At 55.3% G+C, this 25899-nt stretch overlaps 9 protein-coding genes across 9 annotated transcripts; 3 read left to right on the plus strand and 6 right to left on the minus strand.

The window, feature by feature from the left end:
- Positions 1-584: 584 nt before the first annotated feature.
- ColSpa_07331 (uncharacterized protein) lies at positions 585-2093 on the plus strand (the record flags this gene model as incomplete). Its single annotated transcript, XM_049273543.1, has 1 exon — positions 585-2093. The coding sequence occupies one exon, from the start codon at positions 585-587 to the stop codon at positions 2091-2093; it is 1509 nt and encodes a 502-aa protein (XP_049129500.1).
- A 1191-nt stretch (positions 2094-3284) lies between these two features.
- On the minus strand, positions 3285-4242 carry ColSpa_07332 (pyridoxal reductase; the record flags this gene model as incomplete). The annotated part of the gene is made up of 3 exons (XM_049273544.1): positions 3285-3853; positions 3894-4065; positions 4132-4242. 3 exons carry the CDS (start codon positions 4240-4242, stop codon positions 3285-3287), a joined length of 852 nt encoding a protein of 283 aa, XP_049129501.1.
- A 416-nt stretch (positions 4243-4658) lies between these two features.
- ColSpa_07333 (L-2-aminoadipate reductase large subunit) lies at positions 4659-8547 on the minus strand (the record flags this gene model as incomplete). The annotated part of the gene is made up of 8 exons (XM_049273545.1): positions 4659-4956; positions 5009-6675; positions 6728-7196; positions 7250-7544; positions 7607-8005; positions 8058-8158; positions 8219-8425; positions 8519-8547. The coding sequence occupies 8 exons, from the start codon at positions 8545-8547 to the stop codon at positions 4659-4661; spliced, it is 3465 nt and encodes a 1154-aa protein (XP_049129502.1).
- A 900-nt stretch (positions 8548-9447) lies between these two features.
- ColSpa_07334 (uncharacterized protein) lies at positions 9448-10086 on the minus strand (the record flags this gene model as incomplete). Its single annotated transcript, XM_049273546.1, has 1 exon — positions 9448-10086. One exon carries the CDS (start codon positions 10084-10086, stop codon positions 9448-9450), a length of 639 nt encoding a protein of 212 aa, XP_049129503.1.
- A 77-nt stretch (positions 10087-10163) lies between these two features.
- On the minus strand, positions 10164-10478 carry ColSpa_07335 (uncharacterized protein; the record flags this gene model as incomplete). The annotated part of the gene is made up of 1 exon (XM_049273547.1): positions 10164-10478. One exon carries the CDS (start codon positions 10476-10478, stop codon positions 10164-10166), a length of 315 nt encoding a protein of 104 aa, XP_049129504.1.
- A 1241-nt stretch (positions 10479-11719) lies between these two features.
- Positions 11720-13591, plus strand: ColSpa_07336 (uncharacterized protein; the record flags this gene model as incomplete). The annotated part of the gene is made up of 1 exon (XM_049273548.1): positions 11720-13591. The coding sequence occupies one exon, from the start codon at positions 11720-11722 to the stop codon at positions 13589-13591; it is 1872 nt and encodes a 623-aa protein (XP_049129505.1).
- A 649-nt stretch (positions 13592-14240) lies between these two features.
- On the minus strand, positions 14241-15285 carry ColSpa_07337 (histone-lysine N-methyltransferase ash1; the record flags this gene model as incomplete). The annotated part of the gene is made up of 3 exons (XM_049273549.1): positions 14241-14708; positions 14845-14913; positions 15025-15285. The coding sequence occupies 3 exons, from the start codon at positions 15283-15285 to the stop codon at positions 14241-14243; spliced, it is 798 nt and encodes a 265-aa protein (XP_049129506.1).
- A 5887-nt stretch (positions 15286-21172) lies between these two features.
- ColSpa_07338 (uncharacterized protein) lies at positions 21173-24005 on the plus strand (the record flags this gene model as incomplete). Its single annotated transcript, XM_049273550.1, has 4 exons — positions 21173-21284; positions 21349-23617; positions 23669-23936; positions 23994-24005. The coding sequence occupies 4 exons, from the start codon at positions 21173-21175 to the stop codon at positions 24003-24005; spliced, it is 2661 nt and encodes an 886-aa protein (XP_049129507.1).
- A 1197-nt stretch (positions 24006-25202) lies between these two features.
- Positions 25203-25764, minus strand: ColSpa_07339 (60S ribosomal protein L26-1; the record flags this gene model as incomplete). Its single annotated transcript, XM_049273551.1, has 3 exons — positions 25203-25481; positions 25563-25675; positions 25746-25764. 3 exons carry the CDS (start codon positions 25762-25764, stop codon positions 25203-25205), a joined length of 411 nt encoding a protein of 136 aa, XP_049129508.1.
- Between the last annotated feature and the right edge of the window lie 135 nt (positions 25765-25899).

Raw genomic sequence — 25899 nt, forward strand, 5'->3', positions numbered from 1 at the left:
GCCCTCGTCGTCTTCATCGTCCTCGTACCATCCTCACAGTCTGAATCCAAGTCCCGGAGGGATATGCAGATTTTTCTCTGCCCCCATACTTCCTTCCTCTCCCGGTTTCTTCGTAACCATGTCCAAAACTATCAGCAACTGACTCCTCAGCACCTGAGGTCCTCTTCACAGCCGGGAACCCGCCGAACTATACTCTCACAAAGACAACTCCTCGCTCAATCAGCGCCTTCGACCGTACGACCCCCGGAGCAAAGAGAACGCCCACCACGTGATCCATTGTCAAATCTTCCTCGAGGAGCTTCGACGAGGCTCAAAACCATGGAACGGGCCCAGTACACTCTTGTACAAAGTTCGTGGTGTCGTATCTTTCTCCGGGACCCAAATATCGTTGCGAGTTTCTTTTGACAGGAGAATATAAATTTACAGCCTAGATCCCCCAAGCCTGCCGTTGCTGCTCTGATCTCCCTCGTCATTGCATTACAGACACACAGACACACAGAGACACATACTTTTGCTTCGATTCTTCTTCAACTCTTCTTCTTACTTCATTTTAATACTTGGCTTCACTCTAATCCCTATTCACAATGGACAGCATGAACAACGACTTCAACATGCAGTCTGCCAACAAGATGAGTGACGAAGAATTCGCCCAACTCATGACCAGTTACCTGCAGCAGGATCAGCCGCAGTCCCCGTTTAACCCGGGTTATGATGGCAATACCTGTCTTCCTGTCCCCGCTGCTGCAGTTGAGCCTTTCCCTGGCTACCAGCAGGGCCAGAGCTTCAACCCTCAACTGCCCCAGAACCCTGGTTCTGTCGGTTTTCATCCCTATGGTAATGATGAATACACCGAGGAGGCCAGGTGGAATGACAAGGGCAACTTCTATGATGCCTCTCTCTTCGGCACCGGCAGCAATCAACAGGAGCAGTACATTGACCCCCGACCGCTCCAGAATATTGGTTCGGTCGGTATTCACCCCGAAGAAGATAGTGAATACATTGGGGAGGCCAAGAAAGATGAGGAGGGCAACCAAAACGACGCCTCGTCTGACCTTGACTCGCTCTTCGGCGAGAAAGAAGTCGAGGGGAACCTTCCTTCCCCTGATTTCTATCTTCTGGGGGAACAGCAAGCACCTCCTGTCCCGGCCTCTGCCTTTCCTATCGCTCTCCCCTCCTTTACTCTTGCACTCCCTTCCCTTCCCTTGCCCTGTAATGGCCCAGAGAACAACCAGCAGATTGTTGGGGATGCTTCGCAGCGGACTGTAGAGGCAGGCCACATGGCCTATAGTCTTCTGCAGTCCCCGTCGCCTGCCGAGCCTGTGTCTCGTGCATCCCCAGCCTTGGAGAACATTGTGGACAAAGCCATCAAACCCAACAACAAGGGCAAGCGAGTGACGAAGAACAACAGCAACAAAAAGGCCAGAGAGGTCAAGGCCAATTCTTGTGAGGCATGCCGTCGCAGCAAGACCAAGTGCGTTCGCGAGGGGGACGCCGACGGCTGTAACTACTGCAAGAAGAAGAACCGTGTGTGCCACGTCTCCGGCACCGATGGCCGCACCAATAAGACCAACCAGGAGCGTTTGGATGCCGCCGTGACGGCCGTCAACGACTACCTCAAGGACGCCGTCCTCCTCTGCTCCGAACTCGTCGACCATCCCGAACAGAGACAGACTGCCCAGGCCCTTCTGCACAACATGGGCGACTTACGACAGGTCCGCGCAATCATCTCCGGCTTGACCAGAAGCCCCTTGAAGGAGTTCCGGTTCGCCATGGGTCCCTTCCGCCCGCCGTTTTACGAAGGAGCGACCAAGCTGGCAGAGACTCGAAACCAGCGCATCCCTCAGCTCAAAGAAGCGGCCATGAAGCAAGCTGAAATCGTCGGCTCTTTGTTAATCATGATTGTTTTTAGCGGCCAGTCTCAGCTTGAGGAGGCAACCACACTTGTTGCGCGCGTGATGCTCCACAACATTGCCCTGAATTTGCTCAAAAACGATGTCCAACAGCACTGCTACTTCCCTCCTGGTTCTGTTCATCCCGTCTGTCAGCAAATCCGCCAGGAGATCGAGGATCGAATCAGCGCTGCGTTGGCGTAGAGCCTTCGCATCTTGCTTGAGAAGTGGTAAACACTACGGAAGAGAATCAGTCCCTAAGGGGAACAACCAACTAATGAAAGGTGATCTTAAGAGAAGAGAAGAAGAGTGACGCTCGAGTCTGAGACTAATAAGGGGAGTTATGTGGTAATTCAGGAATACCCGGTGCGATAAGACACCACAATAAGTTTTGTTAAGGCGTTTTGGAGTTTGGCGGTTGTAGTATGGATACTTAAAGGTGCAGTGTGTCAGGCAATTGATAAATTCCTTCCCGTACACCTTTTTTTCGTGCCTTCTATGATGTGATGTATGTTCTTGAAGTCATCTCGGCTTTGACTGCTTCGTTTGCCTCGTGGGCGCTCGTCCCTTTTGATGCTCCGTATGCCTTGTCTCTCGGAGAGGAATCGTATCTCAAGACGCCATGGCAGCAGTATAATAAACCTACTTGGGCTATCCTTCGTGTTATTTTTTGTGATGACAATGATGAATTTCCGGAGTTTGTGCTTCCATCACCGTTGACGCGAGATCGTCGTCTCGACCAGGTAGTCAAATCGAACTTGTCCGCCTGAGATGAACAAGGCAGGAACGTCGGAAGTCGAGGGATGCTCAACAGAAATAAGAGACGTCAACAAGAAAAAGAAAGGGTGTTTATACCAAGGAGATCAGAGATCAAACTCCGGTAGATGAAAGAACAAAAGGCAAAAGGAGACGGCGGGACTGACTTTATCTCCAGTTTGCGAACAAGTCGCGTAAACAACCTCCATTAACTAAAGAATCCCAGGCCATCGACGAATCATCCGTGGTGACGGACGATATCTAAACAAACGTCGTGAGACCGAGAAACTGGAGACAAAGGTTACCAGGGCATTATCGTATACCCGGAGTCTGCTTTGAGCAATACTGCCAAAGATATCAACTGGCTTCGAAGCGACCACAGGCGCCCGGAACACCAGGGCACGGCATCCATGAGACCACCGGGTTCGAAGGAGATTTGTCGCAGCAATGCTAAAGTCTTGATATCTATACCTACAGTCAAAGTCAACGACGGCGGGCTCTTTCTCCTTTCTATACCGCTGAAATCCCATCACTCATGGCTCAAACTTCACCTCGGCGGCCAAAACACCATCATCTCCAACATCTGCAACCTAATAGTCAACGACCGCTGAACCATTCCTTTCCACCTTCCTCGCCTCCCTAAACCAGAATCTTCGCCTCGCTCTTAGGGCCTCTTTCGCCGAAGATCGTGCTGCCCACCCTCACTTCCCCGCTGCCTAACTTCACAGCCCCCTCAAAGTCCTCGCTCATACCCATGCTCAGCTCCAGCTCCCTCTGCAGCCCCAGCTCCTTGGCCACCAGGTCCCTCTGCTCTCTCAGGCACAGGAAATCCTCGTTCTCGTTCTCCGGCGTAGTGGCCTTGCTCCGCGCGATGGCGCCAATGGTCATCAGGCCTAGCAGCTTCAGCGCCGGACATTCCTCCTCGACGGCGCGGCACAGCGCGACCGTCTCCGGGCCGGGCGCGGCGCCGGACTTGGAGTCCTCGCCCGAGGTGTTGACTTGGACGTGCACACCGAGGGGTTCCACCTGGGGTTCGGCGGGAGAGGAGGAGATGAGCTCCGCGCGGGAGGCGTTGAGCAGCTGGGCCTTTTTGAGGGTGTCCACGCTCGAGACGCAGAAGAGATTCGGAATCTTGGCGAGCTTCTTGGCGTGTGCTATATCAATCAGGTCAGACGTTATGCGAATCTTCTGAAAATGAGGCCAGCAGACTGGTAAGGGGGGGGGGGGGGGGGGGGGGGGGGGGCATACTTGATTGCAATCCACCGATGAAATGCCACTGGATACTTCTCGGCAGCATCTCCGCCTTCTGCCCCAGCTCCTGCGCGTAGTTTTCGCCAAAGTGCACCTGCGGCGGCGTCGCCTGGTGCAGCGCCAGGATGTCGTTGGCGGGCTTCAGCTTGGAGACGGCCACCAGCCGGACCTGTCGTTGTTGCCGTCAGCGTCTCATCTCACTCCCCGTGTTACAGCACGACCGGTGGGAACTTACATTCCGCCCCGCGGCGACAGCGGCGACGCGCTCCTGCACGGACTGCAGCTGGGAAATGAGAGCCTTTGCTCTCGCCGGGTCGATCTTCATCTCGGGCTGGGCGTCGGTCATTGCAGGCCTAGACAGGGTGTGATGTGGTGAGAGTGAAAGTGAGACTACAAGGTACTTTTTCGCTATGAAAGTTGAGGTGAGGTTGAAAGTGTAGTCATGGATTTCCAGCGTCTTCCAAAGGCGGCCTATGGATTGACTAACAAAACTGGGGCTGTGTCGAAGCAAAACGAGGCAAGGTTCAGTGGGGTATTTGTTAGCGTGGTGTTCCCTGATCCAAAGGTCACTCAAGTTCATAGGCTCATTTAAGCTCAATATACAATCGTATTTGTTTATGTTTGTCTCTTATTTTTAAGTCGTCTAGTCTCTGGTATTTCCCCCCTGTAACCATGTTGCCCAATTTTTCCTTGGTTTTCAGGAATTCTCATATCTAACATCCAACCCCAATCTCCTCAAGACTAGAGTTGTAATCCAATCCCTTAGACCAAAGCGCCGCGACCTCCGACCCTCAACAGAGCCTCCTTCTGCTCGGGGCTGATCTCGGCAGGAGGGATGGTCAACTGGCCGGGCTTCTCGGGCGCCTCCAGGAAGCCAATGGCGATGAGGTAGCTGAGATAACGGCCAATGGTCTCGTCCTTAACGGCACCACCAGCCGAGAGGTCCTCTCCAGTCAGCTCGGCGTCGCTGCGGAGGGCAGCAGCGGCGTTGACGTCGTCGAGCTCGGGAGCGATGGAATCGGCGGGAAGGTCGGTAGTTGCGAGGTGATACAGACCCATCCTATGCTTCATTAGCGCTATTCGTATTCAAATGACTTCACGGGAGGACTTACAGAGCGTGCTCCTTGCCCTCAGCGACGTAGTCCTGCAGGCTCTTGCTCCATTGGCTGTACTCCACCTCCGGCACATTGTAGCCGTACTTCTCCAAAGCACTCAGATACGTTCTGAAGGTGAGTCTGGGGTGGCTCGTCACCTGCGCAACACCAAGAGGCTGACGAGGAGGGTGCAGCGCAGAAGCGACTACAAGACGGGCGACGTGGTCGACTGGCACCATGTTGATGGTGTTCTCGATCTTGGGCCTCGAGTTAAGCTGGATGCAGCCCTTGAGCATTCTCAGCAAGAAGTCATCCGTGTTGCTGGTGCCGGAGTACTGCTCGCCGGTGATGTAGCCAGGTCTGACGATGGTGCCCGTCAGGCCCCTCTTACCGGCGTTGCGGACAAGGTACTCGGCAACCCACTTGGTCGAGCCGTAGCCGTTGCCGAGGTTCTTGGAGCTGCCGGAGAGGTCATCCTCCTCGCTAACGAGGCTGCCTCCTTGGGAGAGCTTGACGAAGTGCGGATGGTCGAGGACGGATGTCGAAGACACGAACGCCAGCTGCTTGGGCTTGCCGGCCGCGCAGAGCGAGAGGACATCCAGCGTTCCCTGGACGTTTGCCGGCTTGAGGTTGGAGTACGGCAGGACCCAATGGACCTGGGCACCATTGTGAATGATGACGTCAACCTCGTTAGCCAACGAGTTCCAGCGCTCCTGCGAAAGGCCGAGAAGCGGCTTTCCAAGGCTGCCCTGCACGGCAGTAAGACTGTTCTTCCAGCTGGGCTGCCACACACCGTATGCCTGGCAACTCTTGACGACTCTATTGTAGGCGTCAACGTCATCGATGGCACGAACGTGGGCGATGACTCTAACGTTGGGCGCGTTGCGGGTGAGGAGATCTCTCAGAATGTAGGCACCCAGGAATCCAGTAGCACCCGTCAGGAAGATTGTCTTGACGTCGGCAGCCTTCTTATCAAAAGGCGTGAACTTCTCGGGCAGAGTGGCCAGGAGTTTCTTGGCGTCCTCAAAGTAGTCTTCTCCCTCGGGCGTGGCGTTCGCTCCCTCAGGGACCTTTCCAGAGAGCTTGCCATCAATCTCGGCAGAGAAAGCTTTCAGCGAGGGGCTGCGGAAGACAACGGCCATGGTGACATCGACACCCGGCCATGTGCGGTTGACCTGGAAGAGCATCTGTTGCGCCAGGATACTGTGACCACCGATATCGAAGAAGCTGTCGTCATGTCCAAGGCTGCGCTCGTCGATGTTGGCGAGGAGAGAACCCCAGATACCAGCAACCTTACGCTCGGTCTCGGACAGGTCAGCGACCTCGGTGTGCGGGCGGGCCTCGGCGAGCTGAGCAGCGTCAGGGAATGGCAGCGCAGGCTTGTCCTTCTTGCCGTTAGGGTTCAAGGGGAACTTTTCCAGAGGGATGATAATCTCCGGGATAGCGTAGATGGGCAGCTTGGTCTTGAGGTACTTTCGGACCTCCTCGCCCAGGGGCCAGAATCTGCGAAGGCGACCCGTCAAGCTGTCACCACCAGAGGTATCGTCTTTCTTATCGTTCTGTACCAGCCACTCGGCCCATCTCTGCATGTCGGGCACAATGTAGCTGACCAGGGTCTTCTCCTCGTCCTTGTTGCGGCGGACCAGGGTGACGTTGTCAAGAATCATGGGGTGATCCGACAAGTACTGATTTCAATGTCAGCTGGTGTTGGCAGGTCTCCTAGTGATGGGATCTTACCTTGTCGATCTCTCCCAGCTCGATACGGAACCCACGAATCTTGACCTGGTCATCCGCACGGCCGACGCAGACAACATTGCCGTCCTCAGTATACTTGCCCAAGTCACCTGAGCGATACATGCGATCTCTGGGACCCTTGTAGAATTCTCTCCAGGGCTCGTTCTTAGATGCTTGCTGGTCGAGCTCTGCCCATCTGTTGTCCTTAACGAACCAGTTGCTGACGAATTTGGCCTTGTTCAACTCTTCGTTGGCCAAGTACCCCTCGGCCAAACCAGCGGCTCTGACGTATATCTCGCCAACCTCGCCGACATCGCACACACGATCTGTGTTCTCGCGGTCCACAACGATCAGCTGCACGTCCTTCATGCCCTTACCAGCAGGAATGACGTTGTCGGGAAACCTCTCCAAAAAAGTGGGATCGGCGCTGGCACTAGGGATCTCGTAGTAGCTGACTGCTCTTTGTGTCTCGCTGTTTTCGTTTAGCAAACTTTACCGCCGTCAAGGATTTTAACTTGTACTTACGTCGTGCCATACATGTTGACAATGTAGCAGTTCCTTGCCAACTTCTGGAGGGCCTTGCAGTCTCTCTTGATAAGGATGTCACCGACGAAGAATGCATGGTGGAGGGCAGGAAACTCGGCACTTGCGTTGCTGACAAGCACGTTGCCCATAGCCGGGGTCAGATGAGTAATGGTAGCGCCATATTCTCTCATCCACTCGGCAAGCTTCTCGTGTTGGATGTCCTCCTTGGAAGGAACCAAAAGCTGAGCACCAAGGAACATCGGGGTGAAGATGTCTCGCTGGATAGGGTCATGGGCTGCCGCGTGTTAGTGCACTTGTCTCCAACACATTTTCGAACGAGAGGTTTTTTCTACATACCAATACCACTGAGCATGGTGAACTTGTCCTTCTCGCTGAGGTTGAAGCGCTCAGCCATCCAGTCAAAGTAGTAGGCTAGGGAGTAATGTCTGCCGAGAACACCCTTGGGCTTGCCCTCACTGCCCGAGGTGAAAGAAAGGGTGGGGTTTGAGTCAGGGCCCACGAGGACATTGGGGCCGTTCTCCTTCTCAAGACCGGCGAAGATGTCCTTGCCATTGATCTGGCCACCGACGAGGCTGCCGTCGGCCCTGAGCTCGAGGGCCGGGACCTCAGTCTTGAGGTCGAGGTTCTCGGCGATGAAGGTGCGGACCTTGTCGGTCAGCTCACCAGCCTCCTTGGTCGCCTTGTCGATTACCACAAGAGCACGTGGCCGTGCAACATCGAGATAGATGTTTTGACCTGCCGCCTTGCCTTAGCATGGTTCTCTCGAGCCAATTGGGTGACAACTTACGGTCAGGAGGATACGAGGGGTCAATAACACTGAAGGTAGCCCCGGCCTTGAGGATACCAAAGACGGCAACGACAAGGTCAACCCCACGGTGGGAGTAGCTCCTGGTTCGACGTCAGCATCCGCTGCAGAACATATGAAGGTCTCATGCCGGAAAGACAAACATGACAACATCTCCCCTTTGGACGCCAGAGGCAACAAGGTGGTTGGCCAGCAGGTTGGAAGCCTCATCGATTTGGCGGTAGGTGAACTCCCTCCTGGGGGATGTGGAAGAAGCGGTCTCAACGACGCATAGCCTATCGGGATGCTGCTTGGCATTCTGAGAAAAGATGTCCTGAATGGCGCCCCGGAAGGCGGACCAGTGCAGGTCGCTGCGATGCGTGTTAGCGCGCGTGATTCATGATTTCGTCCTTTTTTTTTTCTTTGACCGGAGGCTCTCCGTATCGGCGGCATTCGTTACTCACCTAGTGGGGTCTGGGAGCTCAGGAGCCATGGCGGGGGAGGGGTAAATTCGAAAAAAGGTGAACGGGAAAAATGGCTATGAAGGAAAAAAAGTTTTTATAGCCCGGAGTCTCAATTGATGCAACCGTGAGAACTCTAGGGGCACGTCAATTGCTTTGGGAAAAGGGTATCGGTTCGCTCCCGAGATATCCTTGGAGCCTGAGGGACCGATCGGGAAGAAGACAATGACGGAAGGGGGGTTGAATTTGGATGAGCTGAAGTTCGATTGAGTCACAGACGGAGACGGGCGGGATGGAGGGCGGTGTAAGTTTTGTCAGGCCTGGGAGAGTTCGCACTGCGCAGCATCGGCACGGGATGGCAAGAGAAATGCGGCAAATTTTTTGACCCAATCTGGGCTTTGTACCATTCAGTGCAATCCGTTTTAACTACCTACAGGGCAGTTTTAATTCACTCTCCTTGCAACATCTGCCCTGCACAGCTGGGTTGAGCGGCGGGGTGCTTCCCTGGATTTTCCTGCCCATCCCTCTCCCTCCGATCCTAGTCCGGCATCGCTCTCCCCGCAAAATTTATTCGGGTCCCTGACGTGCCCACCACCAACGACTCATCCTCGACTAATGATGCACGTCGAGGGTTTTCAAGACAAGAATAGGTGTCGTATGCGAACAGGTAGGAAGACCGAGTCGATCGACAGTCAAAATCGGATGAAACTACAGATCACTACCTAGATTGGGTTGTTTGGGGCTATCTCTGCGCGCTGCGGCCCTCGCTGTCGCCCACGTTACGCCCGCCTTCTGTTTGACTCCATCAACTCCTCCACCCCGATGGACCCCTGATACTGAAGCGCCATTGGAGAGGCCATCTCCAACTAGCACAACCTCACAAGCAAAACAGAGCGCAAGGAAACCATCATATATGTTGTCGTTTCACCACGTCAATGTCTATGAGAGCTCGATAACTCTGACGGGTAATTCGGGTTCGTCGCCGACACCTCCTGCGGCTCCCGCACGCCAGATAACTCTGTTCTCGGCCCCGGGTGCTCATCCATCGGCAAAACATACGACGGCGGAGGCGTATGTCGCCTATCAGGGCTGATCGGACTGATGTCGCTGACTTGACGCGGCAGGCTTGAACCGTGAGCGGGCGGGACGATGAACATGTGATCGCCTGATGAGTTGGGACTGGCGTAGGTCGAGTCCTGGCGCGTCTCCTGGCGCATGACGGGATGCAGAGTCGGCGTGGGATGATGTCGCGTGTGGTCCTCGGTTGGGTTGTATGTAGGACGTCCGTTTCGGAGGAATAAGAACCAGACTCCCAGCATCGCCAGCGCGCCGGCCGCGACACAGCCGACGGCAATTCCAGCCGCGGCCCCAGTAGACACCCCGGATGGCGCCCCGGATATCACCGCCGATGGGACGGCCGTCGGGACTGCCGACTCAGTCGCGTTCACTCGGATGACAAACCCACGGCTCTGCAGCTCGCTGCCGATGAAGCCTTCGGGGTCGCCCGTCTTGGTGTAGTTGCCAGTCGGATCGATCAGTCTCAGGGCAAAATTGGGATTCGCCGCCAACATCTCTGCTGTGACGCCGTCGCCATGTCCTATGTACCACGTGTAGTATCCGTTGTTCCGGTCGTTGGCTTGGTTGGATGTCAATCGGTGTAACCATTGTACAGCACCACAGGAATCTCCTTACTGATCAACGAGCCAACGGCCACGCCCGCATCTTTGCCCCAGTGCACAAGACTGAGAGAGATGTACGACACCGTCGGTACTTCCCACGTAATTTGTACTTTCTGGCCCAATGTATAGGTTGTGTTGAGATCTGGGACCGTGTATCGGGTGCCCATACGGTCGAGCTCGAAACTGGCTGGTTCGGTGAAGTAGTCTGCTTGTGCGGGAACTGCGCAGAGAGACAGGAGGCCCAACAGCGCCTGGCCGAGGTTAATCTGACGACGGCAGACCATTTTGTGAAGACTCGGAGGCAGATGCACCAAGGACTACCAGCCACGAGGCTCGAAGAAATGGGGGATCGCGTGTCATAAAGTACGAATTGTCATCCACACGTGGCAGAGCACTTTTGCAACTCATGTCGAGTCTGCCTTTGCTAGGCCCAATGGAGGCATCGTTCCTGAGTTGCAGGCGTCGAGGCAAGGATGTTTGAAAAGGGTCACATCTAATCTTGGGTTCCTAGGTCAATTGTGTGGTTGTAGGGCGCAGTACGGAATGAGAGTGAACTGTGCCGCCGGACTACAGCAACACGAAGCGCGCCAAGCCAGGGCCATGTTGAGGTTGGCTACGCGATGTGTTCTTGTCCATGTATTGGAGCTGGGGGTCCGCGACCGATTTAGAATTAAACAAATGATACATATATACAAGGCGCTTCTGCGGACACGAACATCCTAGGGAGCAGCGTCTGTGATGTCCGGCAGAAATGCTGTGATAACTGAGGTCGTCAGTTTCCACAACGGACGAATTGGGAAATTCAAGATTCAGATTAAGGAAGGCCCCGTCGAGTCCATTCGGCTTCACCAGCCACAACTCGAGCCACCGCCACACAACCTCCCTCCGTCCTTTCAAGCACCCTTTCGAGCAAGCAAGCCACTTAAGAACCCTGCTTTCAGCCCAAAAAAAGTTACGCGTTCAGATTTCCAGGGGGATCGGAGGACGGCATGACGGATGACATTTTGCACAGCATCTTGGTTGGCTACTTGACGCCTGTGGCTCCCACCCCCACCCTTACCGTATGCCGACTGTGTCTTCGTCAGCCCCGAGCCCAGCCCATTCCGGGAAAAGGGGATGAAGGATAATTAATTGACAGCCTTTCAACTACCTATCTCCCCTCCACGAATGTGTGTGCGACACCTTCAATCTGCCTCTCATACGGGCACGATCTCTAGCCTTTTTTAAACAGCTAGTTCTTTCTTCTTTCGTTTAGACGTTTTCCTTATTCCCCCATTCTTCTTCTTCATATATCGGTAGCTTCAACCCGATCTCCATTTGTTCTATTCTGCCTTTGTGAACCAATCGGCTTGGCAGGCTTTGGAGCTCCCTTTCCACATGTCCCACTTCTGAGCTCGACCACCACCAAGACTCGACCGATCGGTCGACCCACGATAACCTCAATCGACCCATCCCACTCGACCCTAAGCCGCATACCGACCGTCACTGCCCGCCGCCGCTTCGTCGGCCAGAACCATCGCCCATCATGCCGAAGCAACACATGATCTTTGGCCGCCCGCTCCCCCGCTTCAGCACACGACGCATCTCCTTCCTGCTCGTGAGCATCTCCATCTTCGCCGTCTTCTCTCTCCTCGTCACCCTGCCGAGCTCCATCCCCTCCGGCCCGAGCCTTTCCAAGTACACCGACCACAAGTTCTCAATCCCCTCGGCCCTCAAGCACCCCTTTGGTGCTTCGAGCCGCCTGAACCCCTTCAAGTCCCCCTCGCACCCGCCCCCGCGCCAGCAGAATGACACCTACGGCGAGTCTTCGTGGTGGGCCGACTGGAAGTGGCTCTCGGTGCCCTTCTCCTCCTCCCTGACCCTCGACGAGGAGCGCTCCCTGCTGCCGCCCCTCAAGCCGCGCCCGCCCATCTACTGCTATTACGACACCACCATCAAGAAGGACGCCCCCAGCAAGGACGCCGAGAGCGAGCTGCTGCTCCTCTGGCGCCGCGCCTGGTGGGCCCGCGGCTTCAAGCCCATCATCCTCAGCGCCGCGGAGGCTATGAAGAACCCGCTCTATGACGAGCTCCAGCGCAAGGAGATCGACCCGGACCTCAAGACCGACATGATGCGCTGGCTCGCCTGGGACAACATGCGCGGCGGCCTGCTTGCCTACCACACTACCCTCCCCATGGGTTCTCACGAGGACCCCCTCCTCTCCTATCTCCGCCGCGGCGAGTACCCGGAGCTCACCCGCTGGAACAACATGGGCAACGGCCTCTTCGCCGGCGGCGAGAAGGAGGTCAACGCCGCCATCAAGGCCACCATGGGCAGCTCCAAGATGAAAGAGACAAAGGACTTTGTCGCCGCCGCCACCGAGGACACCTTCAAGATTGACAACCAGCCCAAGGCCATCGCCTACTACGACTCAGCCATCATCCAGGACAAATACCCCAAGGTTGCCGAGGTCATCGCTGCCGACCGCGCGAGCGGCCTGCAGGCCCTCCGGAAACTCATCAACGGCCACCTGCACACGACCTGGCAGAACGTCTTCTCGGACGGCATCGCCGTCCTTAAGCCCCTGCCGCAGCACATGACGCACATGATCAAGAACGCCTGGGACCTCGCCGGCGACCTCTCCATGTGCCCGGCCGACTCCCCCATGCCCGCGTCCTGCCCGCCCAACAACGCGAAGTGCAAGCCTTGCGTCCCCGGGCAGCCCATGCACGTCGCGACCCCTGCCCGCTACCGCAACACGTCGACCCTATACACCATTGGCACCGTGCCGCACCCGTATACGACCGCCCTCCTCACAACCCTCCAGGACTCGATCGAGATCCCCTGGATCCGCCGCAAGTCGGAGCGCGACGCTTGGCTCAGCGCCGTCACAGCCGAGCTCCTGGGCGCCGGGGTCAGCGGCGGGCCCCGCGTCCTGAAGTTCAAGGAAGCCGTCGCCGGCGAGCTCGCCCCCGCCCATTCCCTCTGGCTCACCGCGGAGAAGGACCTCCCTAAAGACCTCGACTGGCACTTTGGCTTTGCCATCCCCCGCAACGCCACGGACGGCACGTCCGAGACCCCAGTCCCCGGCCCCGAGCGCCGCCCACAGCCCAAGCACGACCCGGCCGACGGGCCCATTGCCAGCCCCCAGGAGCTCGAGAAGGAGCCGCCGCTGCTCAAGAGGGCGCGCGACATGGGCAAGACCAAAGACGCACGCGAACTCGCCGTCCGCGGCGCCAGCGAGGCATGGAACCTGGCCGACACAGAAGCGTGGAAGTTTGCGCGGGCCTTTTTGGCGCGCCGCATCGTCGAGCGCAAGGAGTGGGAGGACAACGAGAGCCGGTACGCCGGCGGCGTCGGCACTGAAAAGGGCCGCCGCGCGAGCTGGGGCGACCGCTGGCTGGACCACAAGGACTAGACGTGTGTCGCTACTGTGACAGGAGTGAGGGAGGGTATGAGAGTGAAACAAGAAAATCGGAATCAAACTACTACACAGCAGAGATGATATTGCTCGAAGCACTGTAGTATAGGCGTCATGGGAAACTGGCGTGTACAAGTAAGGGTGTATTGTGTGTATTGTGTGTACTATTACGGATTGGTTGGGCATCGGGAGTTTCGTTAAAGTCGGTCCCCGCGTAGATTCCGAAATCACAAAAACTGTTCACAAACGCTGTGCTTGGGTGTGAACACAATCACGTCACGAGTAGAAAGACATTCGCATGGTGTTTTGGTTGTCTCTGATGGGGCTAGTCTACCGTCTCTTGGCTTTCTGTATTGTCATGCCTCCCCTTCATTTTCCATGGTTTTCGTTTCCCTCTCCAACTCGAAACCGCCTTGTCTCGTCTCCTGATTCACATCGTGTTCTGGTTGTTAGGAAAGACGCGAGATGTTGAATTCGCATTGGGAAGAAGAAAAAGAAAGTAGCGTGGGATGTAGAAAGAGAAAGAAGCATTCACAGAGTGCGCAAGAAAGACAAGTTGAATTGCCTCGTTCCACGCTTCATCATGGGCCGAGTCCCCCTGTCACCTAGTATCGGGAATTAGGCAGACTAGAGATCGGGCCCCCGTTTACGCAGCGCGCGTGTCGCCGCCCATCTCGCCGCCCAACTCCCTGGCACTCGCGCCGTTGCGGCCGGCGCCCACGGCACCCAGCTGCTCGCGGGAAGCGGACGAGGGGAGGCCCTTGGTCTTGGTGCCGTTGACGCTGTTCTTGGACGTCTGGCGCTGCTGCGGGCCGTCGCCGCTGCCGGTGGCCTCGGTGTAGGAACGGAGGGCGGAGCGGGCGGCCTCGACAACGCGCTCGGCAGCCTTGAGGGCGTCTCTCAGCGCCTGGGCCGTGGGGTCGCTGTCGTTTCCAGACCGGACCCCGGAGTCGCGCTCCTCGAGGAGCTCGCGGATGTGGCCGTTGAGCCAGAGGCCCTCGAGCTGGGCGCGGGACATGTCGCGCGCGCCGCCGATGGTGCCGCGGCACGACGGGGTGCCGCAGAAGCAGTCAAAGGGCTGGGCCATGTGCCACTCGGTCGAGGGGTAGAAGAACTGTTATTGCGTGAGCGGGCGGTCCTGTCAAGCACCGTTCGCCACATTGGGAGGCCGGGGGGGGGGGGGGGGGGGGGGGGGGGGGGGGGGGGGGGGGGGGGGGGGGGGGGGGGGCGACGCGGAGACGTCGACTTACAGTCAGCTCGTCGCCCGGCTGGAGTCCTTTCGGGCCAGCCAGGACATTGAAGTTGCCCGTGTCAAAAATCTAAAAATAGCACCTGTCAATCTCGCAGTTCCAAGGGTCACCCCGACCCGGCCCGCTTGAGGGAGCCCAAGTTCGGAGGGGGGAGCACGCGATCTCAGCGGCAAGACTGACAAGAGACGGTTCGCAAGAGTGGTTGATGTACAGCAGGTCGCTGTTGAGGTTCAGGTGCTTGTCCTTGCCGCACTGGACGGTGGCATATGTGGGCTCGTCGGCCAAGTCGCAGGGCGGGAACGACATCTTTGCAAAGACGGCAAAGGGCGGCAGGGAGACCTTGGAGAAGCTCTTGGTGAGGAACTCGGTTTCGCTTGCCTTGACGACCTCCTGGACGTCCGGGTGGGACGGCTGGGTCCAATGGGGCGTAAGGGGTGCCATTGTGAGGATTTCTTTGGGGCTATGAGGTTGACAACGTCGTTTCGTCTGGGTATTGAACAGGGTGCTGTTGACCTGTTCTCATTTGTTCGGTCAGCTCGTTGTCACAAGTTGAAAGCGGGCGGGACTTAACCAACGTCGGGTATGGCGGTCCGAAGCTATAAATGGAGTATGAAATGAAGCAAAGAGTCAGTTTTTTGAAGGTCAACTTGGTATTACAAACAAAGGGGTTGGGTGTGGTGGTCGTATGGTGTATACACTAATTGGGGGAGAGTGAACTAGGTTGTGTGACGGTAGCAGAGGAGGGAGAAGAGTCCAAGTTCAGACCAAAGTGACCAACTGGAATACCCTCAGCTCTTGTACAAGAGGAGGGGTAAAACCATCTGACATCAACATGTGCCGAGCTACCCAAGGTGGTCCAAGGTAGTCCAAGGTTTCACAGGCTTCTTCTTTGCCCGCGGCAGCCATTCAGGGGGCTCAATGGTTGCTGGATCGCTCAGCAGTTGCCCACCTCACATGCATTTCCAGTTGCGCATTCCCATTGCGGGGACCGGCGTGCCGTGCTTCTTCTGCACGCAAGGATAGCGGGGCAAGGGATGGATGGTCGGAGAAGCCAATTCAACAAGTGCAGCGACACCATTTGTGAGATTGCCGTCTGAACAGGTGCAAGGCCGTCCCCGTCGCCCGTCCGGTTGTTGCGGTAAAAAAGGGAGGCTCCGCGGGGCCTGGCCAATGAGTGAGGGCACGGCGACGGATCCGGTCAAAAGCGGCCCCTCGTAAGCCCCTGAAGGTGCAGAACAAGTACCAAATGCGCAGCCCAGCTAGGCCGTGGTCAGCCTAGCTGCAAGTCATGATACAGGTCCAGCACAGGGTGTGGCTTGAAGGTTGGCGGGTTGACGAGCACGAGGGGGTTGCCAGCAACCCTTTTCCAGAGCGTCTGCCTTCTCCGGATACCCCTCATTTGGCTGGGTTTCTGCCCCTCTTTTCTTATTGACAGACAGTCGACGGACTTCAGGATGGTGGTAGCGTCCAAACACCGCCAATCCTCAAGGGTTCAAGTGTGGGGGTTGGGGAGGCTTTCGGCTTGGGAAAAGAATTAGGCTCGGCAGCCGCCCCCTTTTCACTCTCTCTTCCACTCTCCTCGCTGCTTTGGCCCGACGACCGAGGCTGGTGGATGGCAAGCCGGAAAAATAATATGGAGTTTGCGGTGCCAAGCCACTTCTGACGTACTCACGAGTTTATCAGCCAGTATCCGTGTCAGTGGCACATAAAGCCTTGGTGCCATTGCATTCTCTGCTCCATGCCATGCCTGAGGTCAGCCGGGCCGCTCAGGGCGACAATGATAGTCAGCACCGGCGTCTCCCGGGCGTGGGAACTGGGCTGTTTTTGACTTTGTCTGTGTCGAGTGTCTTCGCTCTGTTCGCCTAGCTTTCATGCCATGTCATGTCGCGTTGGTACTTGTTCGTCTTCTCTCACAAAGTGCATCTGGACGCCGCGTACGTATCCATTTGGCGACCACGTCTCGTCTGCCCGGCGACGTTACCGAGACAGCCGTGAGCCCGGCGGTGTGGTTGTGGCCACACAGGCGGCCGACTTCCTCGATTCCGGCCCACCCGGGGGAAAGCCCTCGATTTTAGCGTTGCGGGCAATTTTCCCCAAGCGTCTCAATTGTCGGGTGATTGTGGTAACGAGAACGTGTGTTGATGACAACTCTGTCCGTAGCCTCCTTGTGCAATAAAAGCCCATCCCATGTTAATCGCCAAACAGATGCGACGGTCACGCCCGCCGCTCGGGCCGCCCTGACATCCCGCTCTCGTTTGCCTCAATGGTAACAGCACTTGTTGCCGATCGACGATAACCATCGGATTACTAGCTGGTGCTGCTTGCCCGTCGGATCGAATGAGGTCTTGCAAAACATGCACTATTGTCCCTGTGTTACATATCAGATGGTGTCATCGGAGCTACAGCTGCAAACGGAAAACGCGCGCGCCCTCAACCGCTCAGAGATGAAGTCGGGACGTGACAACCAGAACCGAGAGGCCTGCAACGCTTACGGGCGGCCTTTGGACGTGTCCAGCACCCGGCACGGAGCCGCGCGCTGCTCCCTCGGTGCAGAGTCCCGGATGTGAGACCCGCCGCATCGGTTCGAGTCCTGCTGTAACAAGGTCCCTCAAACGATTGCCTGGTCTCTTCTCATGGCGTCGCTAAAAACAACTTACAGTCGTCACAATCCCAGTTTCACTCCCTCCATTGTTTCATTCAGCGTGGCTGGAAGAGAAAGAGAAAGGGCCCAGAGTCGGCGAGCCGACATCTTCTCATTCAGGCAATGGACATGCTGTCCACGGGCCGCTCAGTCCCAACTTTGATCCCTGTGGCCCTATTCACGACCCTGTCGTTTCAGGGCGCAAAAGCTTGGTAACAAGCTCTAGGCGGGGCGCGTCAATGGCGAACACCAACCACCAGCAAGGCGGGACAGCAACCTGTCAGAACCGCATGATCCTGAACAATTTCCGGCGCGCCCCTCTGTTCTTTGAGGCTTCCCCTGTCGGGGGCCCGACGTGCGAGGGCCCCGCACAAGTCGATCTGCCGCTCACCGAACCCAACCAACCTTACGGCTAGGCCGGGTCGCCTGCCTTCGGAACCCGCGTGCTGTTGCAATCCGGCAATAGTCTCGAGCTGAGGCGAGCTGTTGACCCTGTGGGATTGCAGGCCACGGACGTAGCGCGTGCGCAGCCTCGTTGCGTGCCGACCCCCTCGTCGATAACCCGTCTGGAGTGAATGCCCAGGCGTTCAGCCGCCATCCAAAATGTTCATCCGCGTTTTGGCATCGTTGCTCGCTGAAGGTACCGCGCAGGGTTCAGATCCCTGCCCCCCTAGCAGTGGTCTTGGGTGGTATCTCCCTGGCTGTATCAAGGGAAAGTGTGACAGACCAAAGCCTGTGCGCCGTCAGTAGACTTTAGGAGAAGCCTGTCATACAGGCAAAAACATAAGGACTTCCTGAGTGGCGCCCTTTGCCGCCATCCGCCTATACCATGGTACGCGTCTGCTCATCGCCCTCTTTGTCTGGTTGTCGCTCCCTTGATCAAACTAAAGCGAGGTTTCATTGCTGGGAGCCACGTGCTCCTCCGGCAAACGTTCCCGTAGGAGAAACTATAGTATCTGCCATTAAGTTAACCGGGAGGTCCTCCGTGGAGTGTGTATTCTCCGCATCGTATCCATCCCACCGCTCGAGCGCGCTTGGCTCACAGGGGTGCGGTGTGGTGCGGTGGTATGTATGGTTGCTCAAGATGGGGTCTAGAGGAAGCTTTCGATCAAGATGTAAAAAGGCCGGCCGTCCGGGTCGATTCGCTTGGTGGTCGTTCGGTTCAGCTCTTCGTTTCCAATACTCCCATTCTGAGCAACCCCCTCGCCCCTAGCCAACTCTTTGTTCGCATTTCTTCCCCCGCTTGGCTCCGCTTCAGCCGTGTCACTTCAGACATTTGAGAGTTCGAACCCGAGCGTCATCCCAATCGTGATCCGCAGAAATAGGCCGGTCCAACCTTATCCGACCTTTCGACAAGAAAACACCATCGATCACCGTTGTTTTCCAGATGACAGAGGAAAACAAGCCGCATCCCAAGCCTCAGCCCGATCCTCCGGTGCCCGTTCCTGCCAACCCAGATGACCATCGCATTGCCTAAGCTTGGGTTATCATGAACGCCGGGAAGCGGGACTCCAAGAAGCCGACTGCACGTTGAAGACCTCGACACCCGCTCCCGCCTCGGATCTTGGGCTAAGGAAGCGGAAAGGGTGTTGTCCGAATGCCCTGTGTGGCCGAAAGTTGAAAGCTAGACAGCATCGCAGCCGCTGGGGACTCAAGAACTCAAAAGCAGAAAGCGTACTGTTAAACATCGCTTGTAACATTGGCATCTGGAGTTGGGTCCTGCAGTTCTACTTCGACCTTCGGTCAAATCACGTGGCGGTCCCGTCCCGGTCGGAGGCCGAGGCGGGTAGCCGCTGGAGCTACGCTTTCATCAGAAGCTAGCTGGATCACCTTTTTTTTATTCTTATCTTATGGGTGCTCTGACGAGTTCACGTTACTGGGGTTTTCTGTAGATTTCTTGAGCTACAGAGCTTGACAGCAGCCAATCTTCCATCGGTTGGGAGTCTCGACGTATAGGTATCTCTTTGGATTGAAATTGGGTCATGTGTGGATAATGGAAAAGTTCTTGGAAGAATGGAGAAGCTCAAAACCCTTTCGACTCGGCATAAACTAATAGAAATGGGACGGATGGAATGTCTGGATGGTGTGATTGTAGGTCCGGCTTTGTGTAGGCCTTTCCTTATAGTCTCCCCATGGCTAGTGCCATGAAGGGCGGCCATGGGCCAGGATGTGAATTGGTACAATGGTTCCTTGGCAGTATGAACGGGAGGTGAAGGAGGATCGCATTGAAAACGGAGAGATCAGAAATCATAGATTGTAATCATATTTAGCAGAAGCAGACTGCGGTTGCCTTTGGCTTACGGCAATTGCGATGGCTAAATACCGTGGGCGGATGGACTCTCCTGCTCGTAGCTATCATCATCTTCCTAAGTTTCCACATAATTAACGACAATATGTCAACTCAGCAAGATTCCCTTGTTCTTCTATCAAGGCTTCTCATAACTTTTGTTCTACTTTATCGAGGATAGTCTTTCAACTTTGGATAAAGACATACGGGAAGAACCCCGTTATATGTCGACCTCCTCGGTGAGCAAGGTAACAGGCTGGATGACTTTAAACGAGATCCAGCGATATGCCCTTTGTGATTTTAAGAAATTTAAAGACTGTGATGACGCAACATGCTAATCAATCCAGTGCTTTACGGCATTGCCTTATTCATGATTACCAAGTTAGTGACAGGATCGTCAGTTTCCGCTTCACGACATTGTGAACCCAAATGATCAAGAGTAATTCTTCACCTTCGCTACTTCGCATGATCTTGAGATCTATTTTCATTCGATCAAGATGTCTTCAAAGACATTCATCCCAGCTAACGAAGCTACAGTGTTTGGGCAGGTGGGCACTTGTCGTCGTGAACCCATTGACAGTTAAGACTCGCGGGGGCTTCCTTCGGAACAACTGTTCCAGTTCTAGCTCACTTATCTCGTCTTTCACTTGGTGACTTCCCTGGCACTGTCGGAAACTGCTACAAATCCTCACCTGCCTCGTCCGCCCTGCAGTCCTTCATCTGGCTCCTTCCTTCCGCTTCTTCCTGGGTGGGCAGTTTCCGTCCCGATTATCTTCGGCACCGAGACAGCTTACCTGCCAATAAATCTTGAAGCTCTGAAAGGCAACGACCATCTTGTTATTTCGTACTCACCCGTCAGGCCGGTTGGCTCTCTTCATCCTCCATCTTTCACCAACGCATCACACAGCTCAATCCCTCCCTCGCCAGCTCGGCCTCATTTTGCTCTTCTGTCCGACTTTTGGAACACAGCCATCTTGTTGCTAAGCCCGAAACCCTCGAAGAACTCTAGTTCTGTCGGTTTGGTTTCGTTGAGACCACCTTTCACGACAAAAATTGTATGCATAGTACTCTCGCTGAGCCTTTCGTCGCCTCGCTCTGTTGATTCTGGTAAGCTTCTCGCTTCGTGGAACACCCCTCCCCCCACCCATCAGGTCGACTATTATCCCTCAAGTCTATCAGTTCTGCGAGGAAATAGTCTGTGAGCAAGTGGCTCTTGCTCCGACTCTCTCCACCAACGCCTACATCTTGTCTTTGGTAACCATTACAACGTATCACTGAACGTTCACAGACCATCCGTCAAACAACGTCTCCGGATTTTGCTGACCCCGTTTCAACAGTGACCAACAGAATTGACATCCTGGGCCAACAGTTTTGTCGATATGATCGTCCAAATACTCCCCATGGATTCGACTCGCTACACCATCACTGAGCTATTGACCATTCGTGGTTCCAAGCTGCAGACTTCACTCGAGCAGAAGCTTCTTGACGGTGCCAAGGACAACCCTGTCTTGAGTATGTTGTCATATTTGTCCGACTTTATCTTCCCCGGTCAAGAATACTGACTTTTCCCTTGTAGCGGATATCTTGCGTCAGAAGCATCTCGGCCGTCACCGGAGATTCCCATATCTTTCCAGGAACAATATGGAAATCCGGAAGTCCTCCTCAGGCGACCTAGAGGGCCGAGAGTCGATCAAACCTCAAGCCCCTCAGGGCATTGCTCTGCTTCGTGATCAGGCCGTTCGCCAAACTATTCGCCACCCTGCCGGAGATGTCAGTCAACTTGATGGACAAGCCGGTCGACAGCTTGATGGACAAGATGCCGAGCCCGATTCTCTGCCCGAGGCACCTCCTCAACGACCCGTGCTCCCTGACCAGAAGCGAAAGGGATTTGAGCAGTTTTACGAAGCTGTACGATCTCCAACTCATGTTCGCGTTACTGCTGGAGGCAGAATCGTTCCCAACACTCTCGAAGCCTCCCACGTATCCCCCACTGGCAAGGGTAGCAGAGAGAGGTTTGCCGGAGACGTCAATGGCACCCAGCCACCCCTGGGGCAGGCCTTCAACGGCAATCCGTTCCTGCCCGGCCCCCCATTGATGGGCCCTATGCATCCTGCTATGCACTCTGCCTTCTCTATGATAACAACAGGACCTGGCCCAATGCCTCCCTTTGGCGGATTCGCGATGCCCCCTTTCGCTGTCTCACAGGTTCCGTCTCAGACAGCCTTTTCCCATCTAAGCGGTGGCGCAAATCAGGCCGGGAATCCGGAAGACAAGAAAGAGCATGAGACTGGTGCTGCTCCGACTGTACCCTCGATGCCCATGCCCCCGCTTGGCGGCCAGTGGTTTCTTCCGCCTCATCCAATGATGCCACTGGGGATGCAGTTTCCCGGTGGTCCAATGATGCCAATGGCTTTCAGCCCCATGGGTCAGTCGATGCTCTACCAGCAGCCCCCTCAACCAGTCCCTGCGACCGGCACCAAATCCTTCACGTCGGCTGCACAAGCCGAAAGTTGCCCTATCTCGTCCATTCGACCTAGCATCATCACCAAGAACCAGCTTGCTGGTCTCCGTTCCAGTCTCAAGAAAGCAGAAGCCCAACTGGCGTATAACCGTCATCAGATCGACGAGAAGCACATGGAGGAGTACGCTCGCCAGCTTCGTTCCGACATCGAACACTTTGAAATTAAGCTCAAGGGCGAACTTGCTCTCGAAGACAACACTCTTCCTCAGAGGAACGACACGAAGGAGAAAAGCGACCCCAACGTCTCAAAGGAGCCAAAGTCTGCGACCGATTCTCGCAAGAGACTGTTCTTTTCAAAGGCTGATGCTGAGAACAAGAACGAGCCCGCCTGGGACGCTCCTGCGAAGACAACAGAGGAGCACAAGGCCTCTAGATCTCGCAAGAAGGACCAAGTTAAGCTCGCGGTAGATACTTCCATGGCATCCGCTCCTTTCATCAACTCCAATATGATCGCCAGCATCTCCCCGGTGTCCTTCGATCCTACCAGACACCAACAACAGCAGCAACAGCAACAGGAGTCTGATCATGTGCGTAAGCCTTCCACCGGCCTTCCTGTATCTGCTGCTCGGGCACCTGTCTTCCAGCCTCGTTTGGATCTTCGCCATGCCAGCGAAAATACACCCCCCGTCTCCGCAGCTATCAACGGAGAGAACGACACGCGTGGCACTCGGTTCCACGGACCTATTCCCACCAATCTTGAGGAGTCTCGGCTGCTGTCTTCTATCGCCCCTCCCACACCTGCCCACGACATCGAGGAGTTCTCCAAATTTGCTCGTGACAATGCTGGTCTAGGACTGCCGTATCTTGTCGGCGAGGTGCCTTTTGGAATGGATCCTAGCCCTGACTTGAAGGATTACATCTACCACCGTCCTCTCAATCAAGACGAAGAGATGGCCAAGCATCTCTTCTGGACTGACGCCCCTGAGCACCTGCGCCAGAAGTTCCCGAAGTTCGACGGAAAAGACTTTTACCCAATTTCCCCCGAGAAGAAGCCTCGTCCTCGCATGGTAACCTCCAATTTGCCCACCGGTCGCCCCGAACAAGACTATGGCTTCACACTACCAACAGCGGATCTTGATCCCTTTGCCCCCTTGGAACCCTACCGCGAGGAGACATTTGGAAAGCCGACATTCAAAGAGAGGGAAGGTAAGGACATCAAGAGAGATACCAAGTCAGACAACGTAACTTCACCCATGAAGCGTCGCAACAAATTGCGCCCCGTCGCCTACTTCAACAGTCAGGGTCTTGATGAGTCCAAGCAAAGCTCTGGTTCGTCCGAGAATGTTGTCGAATCAGAGTCTGAGAGAGCCTACTTCAACTCTTGGTCGGTCGCTGCCTCTATCAATGCTAACTAATTGTACTAACACTTCTGCAGTGTTCGTACCTGGTCAGAGAGAGTCACGGCAGCAGCGACTGCCCTTCCTGGCGCTGTTACACCGGAGAATGCTCATGGTTATCTCCCGCAGTACGCTATCGGCCATGCCGCAGCTTCGCTGTCGCCTGCCATCGCCAAAGTTGCCAATCAGTCTACCCGCTTGTCCCCATCCAAGCTGAGCGAGGAAGGCCACATGAACGCCGGCTTGAGCTTGCTGACCGCGTCAGCTGATGGTCGAGTCGAGAATCGTCCTCCCAGCCGTTTTGCTGTAAGTACTGTGTGCTCCCACGATTCTCGACGGAGGTGATTCTAATGGTGCTTGCAGCAAACCAAGTAAGATGTCATACCCGAAACAACTTGGCATCTGCTACACCTGTATAATTACGAATTTGCGTTCCCAACACTTGTACAGATTACGTCGAGATGACCTATGCTACAGCCACCTCCGATACCACGGCATTCATTTCAAATATTCAGGAGCCCGCGCTGTGACGCTGTACGTGGTCGTTCTCAAGACACTTTGTGCATTCATCCGTGGTATATGGTTTTGTTATGCGAGGCGGAAGATGGATGGAATGAAAAGGATTAGTTAAGCCTTCGAAAGAATTAATGATTACACCTGATATGGTAAAATGTGGACCAGTGATGTTATCAGACATTGGGTTGACCAAGTCTTCGTGTATTATGAATCGTATTAACTAAGGTATTAGAACTACGCGATAGCTCAAAGCAAAAAAAAAAAAAGCAGACACAAGGAGATTGTGCATGTACCTCACCATCAAATTTCCAGCGTCAGGGCCAAAGCTCAGTGAAAATCTTCGGGCGAGAGTGGGAGAGGTGGTGATTCCTATTGGAAAAGCCTCCCCACTGGTTTACTCTTCGCCAGTCGTATACCTCGAAAACCATGGACTCAGTGGTTGACGCGGAGATATCCTAGCGGGAAATTGTTTGTCTACAATGGACCTACCGTGAGAGAACGTTCCAGTTTCAATAGGGGAACAGCTGTCCTCCAAGAGGCCTTGATAGACGGCAGCGGCAGCAGTTAGCATGGTCACAATATTTATAGCAAGAGGCAACAACAACAACTCCAAACCTGGAGCGGTTCGGGGTCGAAGATAGCTTCGGGAGGACCTCCCATGGAGCATCTCACGGGTTGGAAGCGTGAGGTGGCCATTGAGAAAAACGAAATTTCTCGATTTTGATTTTCTAGAACTTTTGCTTTTAGCCTTGTATTTCCCTCGTGTCTTCCCTTTTCCCTTTCCAGGCAAATGGAGATTTGCCGTTTGCCAAAACGCGTCAAGGACTCTCATGAAAAACGCCGCCGTCGAAGATGGATATCGTGAAATTGGTATGCTCGCCGTTCTTGTCCTTAGTTTTTATTGTGCCGTGGTTCCCTTGAACTGCCGCTTTTGGGGGTCGGGGAGGACATTTGTCTCGCGTCTCCGTCTCTTCCGTGAGAAGACTTTTCAGCCCGTCACTCAAGAGGATAGCTCATGCCGACAAGTGCTTTCCAGTGTGGTGGAGAGGAAGGAATTTAGGCGGTGGCCTTGCTCTTGACGCGGAGCTCACGGCCGACCTTGATGCGCTCAAGGATGGACTCGCGGTCCTTGTCGATCTTGAGCTTGGTGATGACGACGTTGGAGGGGTGGATGCCCAGAGGAACGGACTGGCCGTTGGTCTTCTCGCGGGTGACGCGCTCGACGTGGATGACGTACTTGAGGCGGTAGACGGAGGTGACCTTGCCCTCGCGGCCCTTGTTGGCGCCACGGACGATGGTGACCTCGTCGTCCTTGCGGACAGGGATGGAGCGGACCTTGTAAGAGTGTTAGATTGATTGGGCCTCGATGAGGAAAGCCAGGCTGGGCATGAGCCGGGCAAGCAGAGTAGGACTTACGTTGTACTTCTCGCGGAGCTCCTTGGAGAGGGGCGCGCTCATGATGACACGACGAGTGCTGGAGGGGGCACCGAAGTGGGCAGCGCGGGACTTGCGGCGCGAGGACGCGACCACTGCAAAGGGAAAAAGTCAGCAATCTGCCTCAATTGACGGGGATCGCCATCATCGGGAGAATGAACGTACTCTTGTTAACCTTGGTCATTTTGGCTAGGGCGTTAGTACGAACGTCGTTGGTTGAGGAGGGAGTGAAAAAAAGTTGAGGTCGTCGCAAGTCGAGGAAAAGTTCAAAAGTGTGTGCCAGATGCCGGGAAAAAGGAGTTTTGCGTGGTGGTGCTTG

This window comes from Colletotrichum spaethianum (assembly GCF_022836535.1).
Source record: "Colletotrichum spaethianum MAFF 239500 DNA, contig18, whole genome shotgun sequence".
NCBI lineage: Eukaryota > Fungi > Ascomycota > Sordariomycetes > Glomerellales > Glomerellaceae > Colletotrichum > Colletotrichum spaethianum.